This window comes from Marmota marmota, unplaced genomic scaffold (assembly GCF_001458135.2).
Source record: "Marmota marmota marmota unplaced genomic scaffold, marMar, whole genome shotgun sequence".
NCBI lineage: Eukaryota > Metazoa > Chordata > Mammalia > Rodentia > Sciuridae > Marmota > Marmota marmota.
Window position 1 is genome coordinate 5,882,707 of NW_026000241.1, and position 13,571 is coordinate 5,896,277.

General features: G+C 55.9%; 1 protein-coding gene and 1 long non-coding RNA gene across 6 annotated transcripts; one reads left to right on the forward strand and one right to left on the reverse strand.

The window, feature by feature from the left end:
* The first annotated feature begins 6 nt into the window (after positions 1-6).
* LOC125613828 lies at positions 7-8,613 on the forward strand. 2 transcript variants are annotated; one of them, XR_007344425.1, is made up of 4 exons: positions 7-274; positions 459-587; positions 7,367-7,609; positions 8,245-8,613. It is a non-coding gene; the product is annotated as an uncharacterized LOC125613828 (long non-coding RNA). The 2 variants fall into 2 exon arrangements; XR_007344424.1 differs by having other exon boundaries at positions 7,367-8,613.
* Ushbp1 (USH1 protein network component harmonin binding protein 1) lies at positions 2,880-11,583 on the reverse strand. 4 transcript variants are annotated; one of them, XM_048795515.1, is made up of 13 exons: positions 11,318-11,582; positions 11,074-11,176; positions 10,858-10,980; positions 9,926-10,207; positions 7,741-7,866; positions 7,443-7,579; positions 7,140-7,280; positions 6,765-6,929; positions 5,833-6,082; positions 4,902-5,111; positions 3,657-3,763; positions 3,357-3,479; positions 2,880-3,109 (listed from the first exon to the last, which is right to left on the reverse strand). In XM_048795515.1, the coding sequence occupies exons 2-13, from the start codon at positions 11,125-11,127 to the stop codon at positions 2,920-2,922; spliced, it is 1,908 nt and encodes a 635-aa protein (XP_048651472.1). In that variant the 5' UTR covers positions 11,128-11,176; positions 11,318-11,582; the 3' UTR covers positions 2,880-2,919. The 4 variants fall into 4 exon arrangements, with proteins under 4 accessions (XP_048651472.1, XP_015344718.1, XP_048651471.1 ...); XM_015489232.2 differs by having other exon boundaries at positions 9,926-10,361; positions 10,832-10,980; XM_048795514.1 differs by lacking the exon at positions 6,765-6,929 and having other exon boundaries at positions 9,926-10,361; positions 10,832-10,980; positions 11,318-11,583.
* Between the last annotated feature and the right edge of the window lie 1,988 nt (positions 11,584-13,571).

Here is a 13,571-nt window from a genome sequence, read left to right on the forward strand (position 1 = left end):
CCAGCCCCACGCATTCCCAGCAGAAGCAATAATCGGGGGACTTTTGCACCCGGGGGCACGCCCCTGCCAACACACACACACACACACACACACACACACACACACCCTGGGGCATTTCTTCGCACAGTTGCAGGATGGATTGTGTTTGCTTCCTCTTCCAGAAAGTCGCCGCGTCGGTCCGACCCCCACTCCACCCTTTCTCTGCTTGGGCGAACACCTGGTGCCCAGAGCCTCCAGGGAGAAGGGGTGGTGTGGTCTGAGTCTGGCTGGACGGGTAAGGAGTAGCGAAGTCAGGGGGTCCCTTCTACAGAATTTCAGGCCTCTGGGGGCAGGGCACTCTGCGGCCATCCACCGGCCCTCCACCAGCCCTCCACCGGGCTGGAGACCACAGGAATACCAATCACCCCTGCCAGGGCCTGTCCCTGTCCCCTTCATTTCTTTCCCTCTGTGCTTTGCAGAAAGGGCTTGGCCTGGAGACGGGCTGGAGACTACAAGATCTCCTCCAGGAACCCTGGAGCCGCCCACCCGCCACCGTGTCCAAAGCCCCTCACTGCCTCTGCCGGACCCTCTACCCTCGCCAGCATTTAGTAAGCACACTTTGCATGCAAGACTGGACTTGGGAGCAGGGGAAGCCTGAGTCGCCGGCTCTAGACCTGTTAATGTTTAACCAACTAGAAAAGTTCTTCCTCAGGTGACCTTTTACCTATGAGTCCTGAAGGTGCAGCCACCCAGCCTGTTCTCCCGCCTAGCCCTGGACCTAGAACTGGACACCAGGGCACATATCTGAGCCTCTGAGAGCCACAGACAGGACAGCAGTGCCCTCTGCCCCTGTCTGATCTTATACCAGCCCTTCCAGTAAGAGACTTGGGGCTGGGAGAGATGCTTAGAGACTGTATGATACTTAAAGGGAAATTAAGATTCAGTTTAGCCAGCCAGTCACACCCATCCCTGGGCCTCTGGATCATCCAGAAAGGGTCTGGTTAGTGTGAAATGGAAAAAGACTTAATAGAGAAAGCAGGAAAGACTAGGGTTAGACATGAGCAAGGACTTCTCATGGATCTGACTAGAGTGGGGTTTTGCTCATAGTCCTGCTGGGGGAGGGAGCCTGGGCAGGCAAATGACACTTTGGTTCTGGAGCTTCATGGGAACCTGGGGGCACTGGCTTGTTATTTGGGGTAAGGATCGGGTTCCCCTGGCCTAAACCTGCCAGCATTCTTGGGTGGAGGACATGGGGTGTGGGAGGTCTCATAGGAGATATCAAAAAGGTGGACTTAAAAGTGAGAGAAAGCTTGAGAGGGGGGACTCACAAGGGAAGTGGACAGGAAACTGGCAGGGGGAGTTGACTTGGTGGGGGAGGAGGAACTGAATCTGGGGGACTGGGTGGGAGACACTGGAGGCAGGGCTGCCCCTTCCCACCTGCCCCTTCTCAGGACCTTCCAGCTCCAGGGCTGCCCACCCGCCCTCTACCAGCAGCCCTTCCACCCCCGCGCCCCTGGGGCCCGACTGGTGATGGGCTGAGCCTCGGCACCGCCCCCAGCTGACCCCTGCCCGCGGCCCCGCGGTGACATTTGACCTTGCGGCGGCCGCGGACCCGGGACAAAGGGGCCTGGGCCCATCTGCCGCGAGGGCGCCCGTGGGAACGGCTAGACGCTGCCCCGGCTGCCTGGGAAGCAGCCCCCTCCCCCTCCTACAGGTGACCTTGGCTTCCCTGTTCGCCCCTCCCCTCGTCAACCTGGTGGGACTAGGGACTAAGAACACTCTTAGAAAGGACAGGACGGAGGGAAGTTAGTTCCTGGGCTTCTCCCAAGAGCAAGGTGACCCGCCTCAGTTTCCCTGCCTTTCCCGGAAACTGTCTGGCCTGGGTCCAGAGGCAGCGCAGGGACCGAAGGTCACCAGCCCCATCGCTCATGGGAAGAGACTCTGTTGTCATTCTCTTCCTGTTCTGCCTCTCAGGTCGACAAGACCATCCACTGACGCGCTGACCCGTGGCCTTCCCTTGGGAAAGGCACCCGCCTGTCACACACCTGCACAGGTGCGGCCAGGTGCTGCCGCCGAGCCCCGCCCTCCCGCCAAGGCTGTGGAGGAAACCTTCCTAATCCTCATCTTGGGTTTCAGCTACTCCCCAGGAGGGACAGCTGGCCGCTAATCCTAGCGTGATTGGGTCGTTTTCAGCCCCTTCCCCAACCCAGCCCCTCAGTTGCGGAGGGACAGAGGGGTGTGGTCTATGCAAATGACACGCTAATCAGCTGCCTGCTATTAACCTGGCAAAACCACTCCTCCCAGCTCCCAACCCCCACAGGAGAAGGCCCCAGCTGCTCGGACACTTGCTCTGAGTTCCTCCTACCCCCAAAGCACCAGGCAGCCCAAGTCCCAGGCTTTTGCCTTTGGGGTGACTGCCCCCACCCCAAACTCCATGATCTTGCAATGCAATTTCCAAAGCCATCTCTGGCTCCTGTGCCCCTCACCACCCTGGGAGCAGGCACTCATCTTGCACAACCCGAACCTGACCCGTTCTGGCCCCAGTCTCCCTGCTGGGGCCCCAGCATTCTATTGGAGAGCGCCTGCCAACCCAGACCCCACCTCCCTGGGCAGGCATGGGCAGGGAAGTGTCCTGCTCCCCTGGACCCACCCTGGGCTTCTGGACAAAGAGAACTGGTAGAACTTCGGCTTCGCCAGAGACCTCACTGAGCCCAAACTGCCCCAGTCGGGGGTCTCTGTCCCTACAACCTAGGTCACTTCTGGCTGGACCTCAGTCTCAAACTTTTCCCCCACATGGTGCCAGGGCAAAGACACTGGGTTTTCTTCAAATGCCCAGTCACCTCCCATCAGTCCGCGTCGTGCTAAATGAGCCCCAAACACAAAGTCACCGCACAGGACAATGTCACTCCAGTATGCTTTATGACAGGCCTGGTTGAGGGCCTACAGCAAGGTCTCCCCCAGCTGAGGGGGTGGGCAGGGAGGCCTGCATCCTCCCAGGGCTCTGGCGGTGGCTTCTAGCACGGCGAGCTCCTCGGCCTGCCGGGCTTCCATTCGCTCCATCTGCTGCTCCAGCTTCCGGCATTGCTCTTCCTGCTTCCGGTGGGCTCCTCGGAAGGCCAGGACCAGGGCACTGGAGGGAGTGGGTGGCTGAGCCAGGAACTGCCCCGCGCTGCGCCAAAGCAGGGGCTGCACTCGCCCATCCAGAGCGTGCGCTCTTGAGCCGGGTGTTGCTGGGGCCCTGGTACGGCTCAGAGGCCGCAGGGAGGCGTGGGGTGAACTGGACTTGCTGCCCTTCTTACAGGGGGCAGCTGAGGCCCAGGGAGAGCTGGGGACGCTTGTGAGGTCACCAAGTAGATGATGACCAGGCCGGGGCCCACCTGTGAGCTTTGCAGAGATCAGTGTTCAGCTCAGCGCTCTGGGTCCGCCTAGTTCGTCCCTTCTGAGCTACCTGTTCCAGCTGCTCTCTAAGAGACTGCATCTGCTCCCGCAGGTCCAGGGTCCTAGCACAGCGGTGGAGAGAGGGGCAGCTCATGGCCATCGCCAATCCTGCCTCCCTGTCCCCCTCTCAACCACATGGACTTTCACATAAACACGCCTGCACACAATGCTGCCGCCCTGCCATGCCCTGCCCGCCCATCCACCCCCATCCAGGCCTACCTACCTGGTGACACACCTACCTGGTGACTGATGCCTCTATTTCTTTGGCTAACTTCTCTGGGTCCCACATTCTGCCTAACTGGCCTCCATCAAGGCCACTAGAGCCACCAGGAACAGCAGGAAGGCCCTAAGGGGAAGAAAAAGGAGGGAAAAGTAACATTAGCCCAGGCCCCTGGGGTGTGCTCAGCCCAGGCTGGACATCGAAGCCACCCAGATTGCTGTCAGCCACAGCCCTTGCCCTCAGTCTGATGAGATACCCCAATATGGGGAAAGCTTCTCTCTGAAAAGGGAAATAAATAACAGGGGACCTCATCTGACGACAGTCCAGGAGGACTGCCAGGAGGAGGTGACCTCTGAGCTCAGGGCTACAGAAGGCCAAGGATTTCTATTACACAAAGAGGGGAGAGGTGTTCCTGGCGGAAGCACAGTCGGTATGAAGTCTTGGAGACAAGAGAGATGATTCAAGGGCTGCGTTAGGAAACCTGCACTGAGCTGGACGTGGTGGCACATGCCTGGAGTCCCAGCTGCTTGGGAGGCTGAGGCAGGAAGATAGATCTCTTGTGCCCAAGAATTTGGGGCCAGCCTGGGCAACAGGGCAAGAACCTTCTGACTAAAAAACACTAACAAAAGTTTTTTTTTTTTTTAAAGGCCTGTGAGCCAGGCACAGTGGAGCATACGTATAATCCCAGCAGCTCTGGAGGCTGAGACAGGAGGATCGTGGGTTCAAAGCCAGCCTCAGCAACTTAGTGAGGCCCTAAGCAAATTAATGAGACCCTGTCTCTAAATAAACTACAAAAAGGGCATGGGGTGTGGCTCAGTGGTTAAGCACCCCTGGGTTCAATTCCCAGTACCAAAAAGAAAAAAAAAAAAAAAGGCCTGTAAGCCGCTGAAGATTTTAGGAAAGGACAGACACAACCAGGCAGGAAGGAGAAGGTATCAAAATCTGGGAGGAGATGAGGCAGAGACTGGGGTGTGGGATGGGACAGGAGGAATACAGGGCTTGGGGATGGTATAGGTTTGAGTGGAAAACCCTAAACCCCATGGGAAAGAGGGGAGAGACCAGCTCACAGCTGCAGCTGGTCCTGGTTAGAGACACCCAAGGAAAGAAACTGCAAAGTACAGGCAGCCGGTGTGGCAGGAACTTGACCATTCAACTTGCTTCTCTGGGCAGAAACGGAGGGTGAGCTCAAGGGGGGATCAATTGGCCAGGACCACGCGGCCAGTAGCAGGCTGCCACCCTACCAGGTCCATGCAGGGCCACTCACCTGCGCCCACTCCTCCTCGTCCCCACTGCTCCCGCCTGCACTGCTGCTGTCCACCCCTCCAGCCCCCAACTGCGCCTGCTCCCACTGCAGCTGCTCCAGCAGCAGCCTGTGGGCAGGGCCCTGGGCTCGGAGGGCAGCGTCCCGCAGCTCCAGGCCGCGCTTCTCGCGCCGGACCAGCTGCAACTGCAGCATCAGTTCAGCAAGGGTCTCCTGAAGGACCGTAGAAAGGACGGAGAATGAGTGCCTCTGGGATCAACCGCTGGGGAAACTGAGGCTCCAGAGACAGGAAATACCTCCCTCCCCTAAAAGCCATAGCGATGGCTGGGCACAGTGGCCATGCCTGAATTCCCAGCAACTTGGGAGGCTGAGGTAGGAGGAACTCTAGTTCAAGGGCAGCCTGGGCGATGCAGCAAGACCCTGTCTCAAAATCTATAAAGGCTCAGTGGTAGAGTGCTCCTGGGTGCAATTAAAAAAAAAAAAATAAGCTACAGTTGTGGAAATGGCATCTCTTAGTCAAGCACTACATCAGTGGAAGTTTCTGGAATTTCTCTGATTCCAGAACCTTTTTCTTCTTTCTGTGCTGGGAATGGAACCCAGGACCTCATGCATGATAGGCAAATACCCGGCCTCCCTGAACCAGAACCTCAGGTCTTTCATGCCAGGCTACAAACCCAGATCCTTCCCTGTCCCCAAATTCTCTTCCCAAGAACAGAATTTGGAAACTCAGATTCAGAGTCTCATAAAAATCTGAATCCCAAAGGACAAACTCCTCTTCATCCCTCAAAACCTCAACTCCAATTGCCCTTCCTCCAGGAAACCTGCCCCGAGTCCAGTAGAACTCTCCTGGTCCCCCAACCACATCCCTCTCGGCCTCAGAAATGCTTTTGTCTGTCCAGGAAAGAATGACATGGTGACCTCAGTCCATTTGTACCCGTGTGGCCAACAGGTCCTGTTGGATCTGCATCTTCTCCAGCCGGGGCAGGGCAGGGCCAGGCTGGGTCTCCAGAATGGCCTGCACCATGGCTTCTGCATGGGGCACGGTGGGCAAAGGTGCCGAGGTGGGGCCAGGCCCCGGGGGGATCTTCACCAGAGCACGGCGTTCCTGGAGACGCTGGACATATCCTTGGAGCCGGGATGCCACTTCCTGTGGCGTGGGTTTATCTACGCTGCTGCCCTCGGGGCTACAGGAAACAGGTGAGAGTCCTGTGTTAACACCGATGAGCACAGTCCTGCTAACTTCAGGACAAACTTGTCAGTTCCATCACCTTCCATCTCACTGGACCATGATGCACCTGGGTCATCTGTGCTGGGCCCTGCATCATACCAACGTGGTAGGCACCATGAGGTGGACTCTAGTGGGAACCACCTTCTATCAAGACAACATGGTGGACAGTGGACACTACCATGCCAACCTAACGGGCACCATTTGCTCATACCAATATGGCAGGTTCCATCTCACCAACCCAATGGCACCATCTCATATCAACATGATAGACACCATCGTGGCCAACCCAATGGGCACCATCACCCAGCTTGCCAACCCCGGTGGGTACCACGGAACCTCAGGCCAACGTCATTAAGCACCATCATGCCAGTTCTAATCAGTTCTCCATCATCCACTTTCCTACCCTCCCTGGTGGGTCCCTTGCCAACCCTAATGGCTGTCAACCATCATGCCACCCTTGATAAGTAACCATAGGAAATCCCAGTTAGACCTCATGCCAGCCAACCAAAGTGAGTTCAATGCCAGCCTTGCTGGGCACAGCAACATCAAACCCAAACCCGTGGCCAGCTCTGGGAGTCCCATTCCCCAGTCAGGACCTCAGTCACCCACCAGCACAGTTCCCAGAGCTTGCAGGGTACCTGGGCCGTGGTGTCCCTCCATCCATGGCAGCCTCCTTTTGTGCCAGCAGTCTCCATGCTTCCTTCTCAGCCACCTGCAGGTCACCCTGGGCGACTTCATCCCCTGATCCTGAGTCAGCCTCCCGCAGAGCAAGCAGGGCCCCATAGGCTTCCTCGCAGTCCTCACTGTGGGACACTGGCTCTGAGTACTGCAGGACACCAAGCTCCATCTGGCTCCTAAACTCCTCGCTTCTCACCCCTGCCCTCTCTTCTCAGTCTGAAGTTGCCTTAATTGTCACAGTTGGAAAACATGCTCTCCCACAAGGGTCCTGGCTCCTGGGCAGGTGGAGCCATTCCCTCCACAGCTGCCGAGGTCACTGTGGGGGGTGCACCAACCTGTACTGCAGGGCCAGACGCAGTGCTGTGGCCTCGGCCTCCCGCTGGCCCAGCTGCATGCTGAGACTCTCACAGCGGCCCTTGTGCCCTTGAAGCACAGCCAACAGCAGACGGTTGAAGCATTTCAGCTTCTCGATACTCCTGCCTCCGAAGGTGGGAAAGAGGGGAAATGAGAGGCCACTGGTGATAGCCAGGGTCTGATTTCCACCCTCCTTCCCCTGCTGTAGCTCCAGACTCCCAGAATTGTAACCCAGCTGTGGGGGGTGCCAGTGCCCTTAAGAGCTCAGCATTTGTGGCTCTCACCCCCGGAGCTGCTCCAACCGGGACTCCATGATGTGCGTCTCAGGGGAAAGGGGCTGCTGCATGGAGAGAGACCCCAGAATGTGGGTGCTGGAATCACTCCGGAGGCGCCGGAGCAGGGGGTGAACCAGGGAGGAGTCCTGCCAAGAAGAAGTCACTTGATGGACCTGGTGAGCTTCAAGAGCCCAGGATCAAGATTTTTCCAACCCCAGAAGCAACTGGATTCCATGACCAGGAATTAAGATCATCCTCCTAAATGCTAAGTCTATCAGGACCGGGGGTTTGTACTTCTCATACTCACTTGAGTTCCCCAGAGTTCCCCATCTGCCCCAGAGCTGCTCGAATCACTGCCCGGACCACCTGCTTGGTGGCGAGAGGGAGGCGGGGAGGACTCCAGCCTCATTATGGAATCCTGCAGCTCCTGGACCTGGGGGATGATGGGGAATATCAGGCTGGGGGGCTCCAATCACCTGCCAGCCATCCCCAAGGCCTGTTCCTAGGTCAGGGGCAAGTCCAGCTGGAAGGCAGAAGCCCCTATAGTCACCTCGCTGAAGCCCTCACTACATGATCTTGTGCATGTCCTTCATCATGCATGACTTATCTTTCCCAGCAGGGAAATGGGCCCCCCTCTGAAGGAAAAATGATCCCACTTTTTTATTTATTGAAAGGTTGTCCAGAGTGGTCTCAAACTCTTAGGCTCAAGAGGTCCTCCTGCCTCATCCTCCCTAATGTCTGGGACTACAGGCATGTGCCACTGTACCCCATGAAGAGAATTTCATTTCTTTCTTTTTTCTTTTTTTTTCAGGAGATAGTGTGTGTGGTTCTGGGGACAGAGCCCAGGGCCTCCCACATGCCAACCCGCACCCTACCACTGAGCCACACCTCCAGGCCCATGGAGCCCATTTCCCAAGTTGAGCTCCCTGGCCCTGTCTTCCTACCACTTGGAGAGGAGGGCTTTTCTCCACCATCTTGCTCAGCCACAAGGCTTTAAATGTCACCTACATGCTAAAGATGCCCAAATATTCCCGTGAGCTCTGAAACAGGACATACAGTCACCCCTCACATTCAACCAACCACGGACTAAAAATATTTGAACAAAATGGCACCTGAACTGAACACAAGCAGCTTCTTCTTTGTTATTATTCCCTAAATAAAACCTTGTAACAACTCTGTGCACAGCGTTGGGTGTCATGAGACACCTAGAGATGATTTCCAGTCTAGGAGGATGTGCAGGCAAATGCCACACAATTTTATCTAAAGACTTGAGCCTTGGGCTGGGGTCGTAGCTCAGTGGTGGAGCACTTGCCTAGCACGTGCGAGGCCCTGGGTTGGAGCCTCAGCACCACATAAAATAAATAAATGAAAGACTTGAGCCTCTGCAGATTTTGGTATCTGAAGTGGGTCCTGGAACCAGTCTCCCAAGGATACTGAAGGACAACCGTATAGCTGTCCCCTTGATATCTCCTAGTGGCTCTCCCCAAGTGGTCATCTTGAGTTGATCAGTACCCAGAGAGCTCCGGGTCTCCCCCCAGCCAAACCTGTCCCTCCATCTGCTTCCCCAGTCCCCTCTGTCAGTCCCTCAGCAGCCAACGCCAGAGTGGTCCTTGGTCTCTCTCTAGGTCACACACCCAATCCCCGAGTCCACTAGCTCTGTTTTCTGTCTCCTCCTCCTCCTCCTCCTCCTCCTCCTCCTCCTCTTTTTTTTTTTTTTTGGAACTGGGGATTGAACCCAGGAGTACTAAACCACTGAGCCACATCCCCAGCCCTTTTTATTTTTTATTGGAATTTGCGATTCTCCTGCCTCAGCCTCCCAACTTGCTGAGATTACAGGTGTGTGTCACCGCACACAGCCTCAGGTCCTCGCACCCAGCCTCAGCTCCGTTTTCAACCTCACCCAGAATCCTCCCACTTCTTGCCACCTCCATAATTTTCAGCACAGAGGACCAGGAGGGTTGAAGCCACCTCCTGAACATCAGGATTCTGCCCTCACCTCCACAGAGTGTTCCTCCCACAGCCGCCAGAGGGCGCCGGTGAGCACTGCCTCAGGGCACACCCACTCTGCTCAGGACTGTGAGCAAAAGCCTGAGTCCTCCCCACAGCCCTGCACAGTCTGCCTGTCACCTCCCTGCCCTCATCTCCCTCACGTGCCCTCTTGTTTGCTCCAGTCACACTGGTGTCTTTGCTGTTCCTTGAAAACATCAGTCATGCTCCCACCTCAGGACCTTTGCACGGCTGTTCCCTCTGCCTGGGACGAATGTTCTTCCCCCAAATTCTTAAGTCACTCCTCCAAGCCCTCCTTCTGTTTTTTTTTTAATCAAATGGGCCTCCCGGACCCTCTTACTAAGATTGCAAGGGACCTTCTGTCGCTGGTCTCAGCAGTCAATGTTCCATGCAGATGCGTTGTTTCACTGAATGAAGGAACTTGGCCCTGCCTCCTCCCTCAGAGACAGGGAGCCCTGGGAGGTGGGACTCGGCCACCCACTCACCTCTCTTTGCATCGCCTCCTTCTCAGCCCGGATGGCCTGCAGGGAGGCCTGTGTGCGGACCAGCTCGTCCTCACGGCTGCCCAGGGCCAGCCTCAACCAGGCGTTCTTCTCGGCCAGGCGGGCTGCCTCCTGCTGGCAACCCCTGGCCCCTTCCTGCTCCGCGCAGGGCCCCCGGGCCCCCTCTGTTTCGTCCTCTGCCTCCACTGGCCCAGGACAGCTTGGGGGTCGGTGGCGCCAGGCAGCAGCGGCTGCCTCCAGGGAACTCAGAACGTGCTGGAGGGTCTGAAACACATCGGGGGCCCCCGTCCCAGTGGGGACAGTCTTCCTGTCCAGCAGGGTTGTCTCTGGGGCCTGGTGGCTTTCCACTGCAGGCTCCTGGGGTCCCTCCGGGGCTGAGGCCAGCCTCCCCCCTGAGTCCTCAGCATCCTTGCTAGTCCTGTGAAAACCAACCCAGAGACCTGAGCCACCCCACGTTCAGCAGGGGACTTCGCTGCAGTGTCCCTTGGAAGTGTGAACGGGGCACTGAGCTTCAAGAGCTGTGTGTTCTGGGGCTGGTGTCCCAGCGGGACCCTGAGAGGCTGGACAGTGGTCCAGGAGGGGGCCCGGGGCGGGGGCTGCAGAAAAGAATGAGTTCCAGAATTTGCAAGGTAAAGAAGGGTGTCTGGGCAGAGAGTCTTTGCCTGGGTGTGAGAGACAGAAGCTTCTGGAAATGGGGTCATCTGGGGTGCTTGGTATACAGGGGCTATGTGTGAGGGCCAGGGTTACATTATTTCGGTCCTTGAAAATCAGGCTGAGGAGGGCAATGGGGAGCCATAACAGGTGCTTGAGCAGGGGAGGGACACAGGTTTGTGGGTGGCAAAGACGCACCCAGACTGGAGTCCAGGACACAGACCAAGAGGATCTTACCTGCTCCCTGGGCCCTGGCCACTGACCTCCACCATGCGGCTTGGCGGCTCTGGCCTGAAACTCTCCTGAGGTGGTTCAGGGTTGGGCTTGGAGTTCACGCTGGCTGCTTCAGCCTCCTCTGAACTCTCAGCTACGGGGTCCAGTTCACCCTGCAAAGGACCCCGGGGTCCAGCTCTGAGCCAAGAGAGACTGGGTCTTAGAGTCCCATGGAGCAGGGTCTGGTGGGGAGGGGGAACACTTACCGGCGGCAGGTGCCTCCCACGCCGGCTTCGGGGCCGTGTGGCCCGGGCACTCATTGCTGCACAGAAGCTGGTGCCTTCTGAATCTTCCTGCTTTCTTTGTCACCTAGAAACACAGCCTGCTCTCAGCTCTTGCCTTTGTTATCTTGAGCAAAGGTCAGCAATGAGTCTCCCTCTGGAAAGGGTCCCCAGACAACCATGTTGGGCTGGCATATTTGAATGCCTCCCTGGATGGGCAGCTCACTACCTTCACATTTGCCAAGACTTTTCCTTCTCCTCTGACGCCTTTATCTGTCACTACTTCTATACTCCCCTTTCCCCCTATCCAGACATCGAATGGGAACCCCAAGAGTCCTCTTTCTGTCCCAGGGCCCTCCTAAGCTAAAAGGTCCTGATGCTGTGGTTCAGTCCCCTCAGCCGTATGTCTCTGTTCTTCAGAGAGCAGTCTGGTCAGAGGCCTGGGTTCCTGAGCACTCCTGGGGTCACTCTGGCCACTGTCGGCTCAGGCCAAGGCTGGCCTGGGAGGGGCCAGGAAACCGGAAACCCCCTTCCCTGGTCACGTGACTTGTTATTGTACTGTTTCCTCTGGGAGAACAGTGGGTTCCTCCAGACCTGGGGGTGGGGGTGGGGATGCATGTGTCTAGCGCCCAAGATGCGAGACCCTCCCCATCTCATCCTCTGAGCCCAGGGTCCCCCCATCTCCAAGGCTTGGATTTTATTTCCCAAGTCCCAAAGTGTCCCTCCTGTCCCCAGAGTGGATGCTTTTCATATGACTCCCCTGCGAACTTGCCTAGCTGTCCCTTCAGTGTCTGGGACAGCTGTTCTCACTCACTCAGGCACACATGGATCTTGGTTGGGTAACCTTGAGCAAGTGACGACCCCCCGCCTTGAGCCTCAGTTTCCTTATCTTTAAGATGGGGAATTGCAATATTTTTCTTATAACATCATGATGGGCTTTTTGTTTGTTGTTGCTGGGGATGGAACCCAGATCCACCACATGACAGGCAAGTACTCTACTATTGAGCCCCTGAGCTGCCCCGAGCCTGTCCTGTTTTTTGTTTTTTTTTTTTTCCAGCAGTGGAGATTGAACTCAGAGGCGCTCTACCACTGAGCTACATCCCAGTCTTTTTAAAATATTTTTTTTAGTTGTGGATGGACCTTTATTCTATTTATTTGTATGTGGTACTGAGAATCGAACCCAGTGCGTCATGCATGCTAGGCGAGCACACTACCAATGAGCCACAACCCCAGCCCCAGACATACCAGTCTTTTTGATTTTGAGACAGGCTCTTACTAAGTTGCTGAGACTGGCCTCCAACTTGTGATCCTCCTACCTCAGCCTCCAAGACGCTGGGATTACAGGTGTGTGCCACTGCACCAGGTTGTCTTGAGGTTTTAAAAACAAATTTGCATGTGGCCATCCAACATTTTCGGAAAACTGAACTGTAACACACACTCTTTTACCCTGTGACTTCTCTGGTCCTCCAACTCCACTTCCTCTGCCATCTCCGGTTTTTCCTCTGCTAATGCTGCATTTCCCAGAGCCTAAACGGTCTCCATATCCTGCCCATTTTCCTGCACCCTCCTCTAAAGGACTGCCTTCTGATTGAGTCCTAGAGGCACAGACCTGGCCTCTCTCCTCCTGCAGGGATGCCAGCTCTGCTCCCTCTTAGGCTCTTTGGCTCCATGCTCTTCCCCACCCAGACTTCAGAGACAAAGATATAACTCTTTTCCTGCCAGCTCACACACCCTCCAAGGCTCCCCGTTGCTCTTGGGAGACATTTCAAGCTTCTCAGCCTCGCATGTAAGTTTCTTGCTGCCTACTCCCTTGCATTCCCCATGATCTAGCCACAATGCCTCCTCTACCTACAGTAGAAGGTTCTTGGGTTCTCCTTCTCAACTTTCCTGCACTCTGAGGTCTTTTGCCTGTGGTCTGAAATATCCTTTCCTTCCACCTGTGTTTGGTTTAAATTGTGCAAAGCCCAGCATCTGATTCTTGCCTCCGTGTCCCTGGGGAAGAAGACAAAGGTGGTGGGGAGAGAAATTACAATTCTCTGACTTGGGAGTTCCCAGGGGAACCGAATTCCCTCAGCCTCCGCTCCAGCCATATTAACCTGTTAGAGGCTCCATAACTCCAGGGCTTTTCAAAGTCTCTAAGCCTTTGCAAGGCAGAATAGCTTCCATGCTTTTCTTTTCCGGTAAATTCTTCGACTTTCAAAGTTCAGTTTATGCAGCCCCTCCTGGCTTATTTATTTATTTATTTTTGGGTACCAGGGATTGAACTCAGGAGCATTAAACCAATAGGCCACATCCCCAGCCCTATTTTGTATTTTATTTAGAGACACGGTCTCCCTGAGTTGCTTAGCGCCTGGCTTTTGAACTTAAGGATCCTCCTTTCTCAGCCTCCCGAGCCACTGCAATATACAGGCATGCGCCACCGCACCGGCCTGGCTTATTTGACCCTTTTATAAATAAGATTTTTTTGTGTGCGTGTGGTGCTA

What these genes read in the sequence shown, in the direction of transcription:
- Ushbp1 (XM_015489232.2), bottom strand. Translation starts at nt 11,127, where the DNA reads ATGAGTGCCCGGGCCACACGGCCCCGAAGCCGGCGTGGGAGGCACCTG. An exon ending in CGGTTGGAGCAGCTCCGGGG is followed by an intron (nt 7,281 to 7,442) that starts GTGAGAGCCACA and finishes CTTCGGAGGCAG; the next exon opens with GAGTATCGAGAAGCTGAAAT. An exon ending in ATAGAGGCATCAGTCACCAG is followed by an intron (nt 3,480 to 3,656) that starts GTAGGTGTGTCA and finishes CCGCTGTGCTAG; the next exon opens with GACCCTGGACCTGCGGGAGC.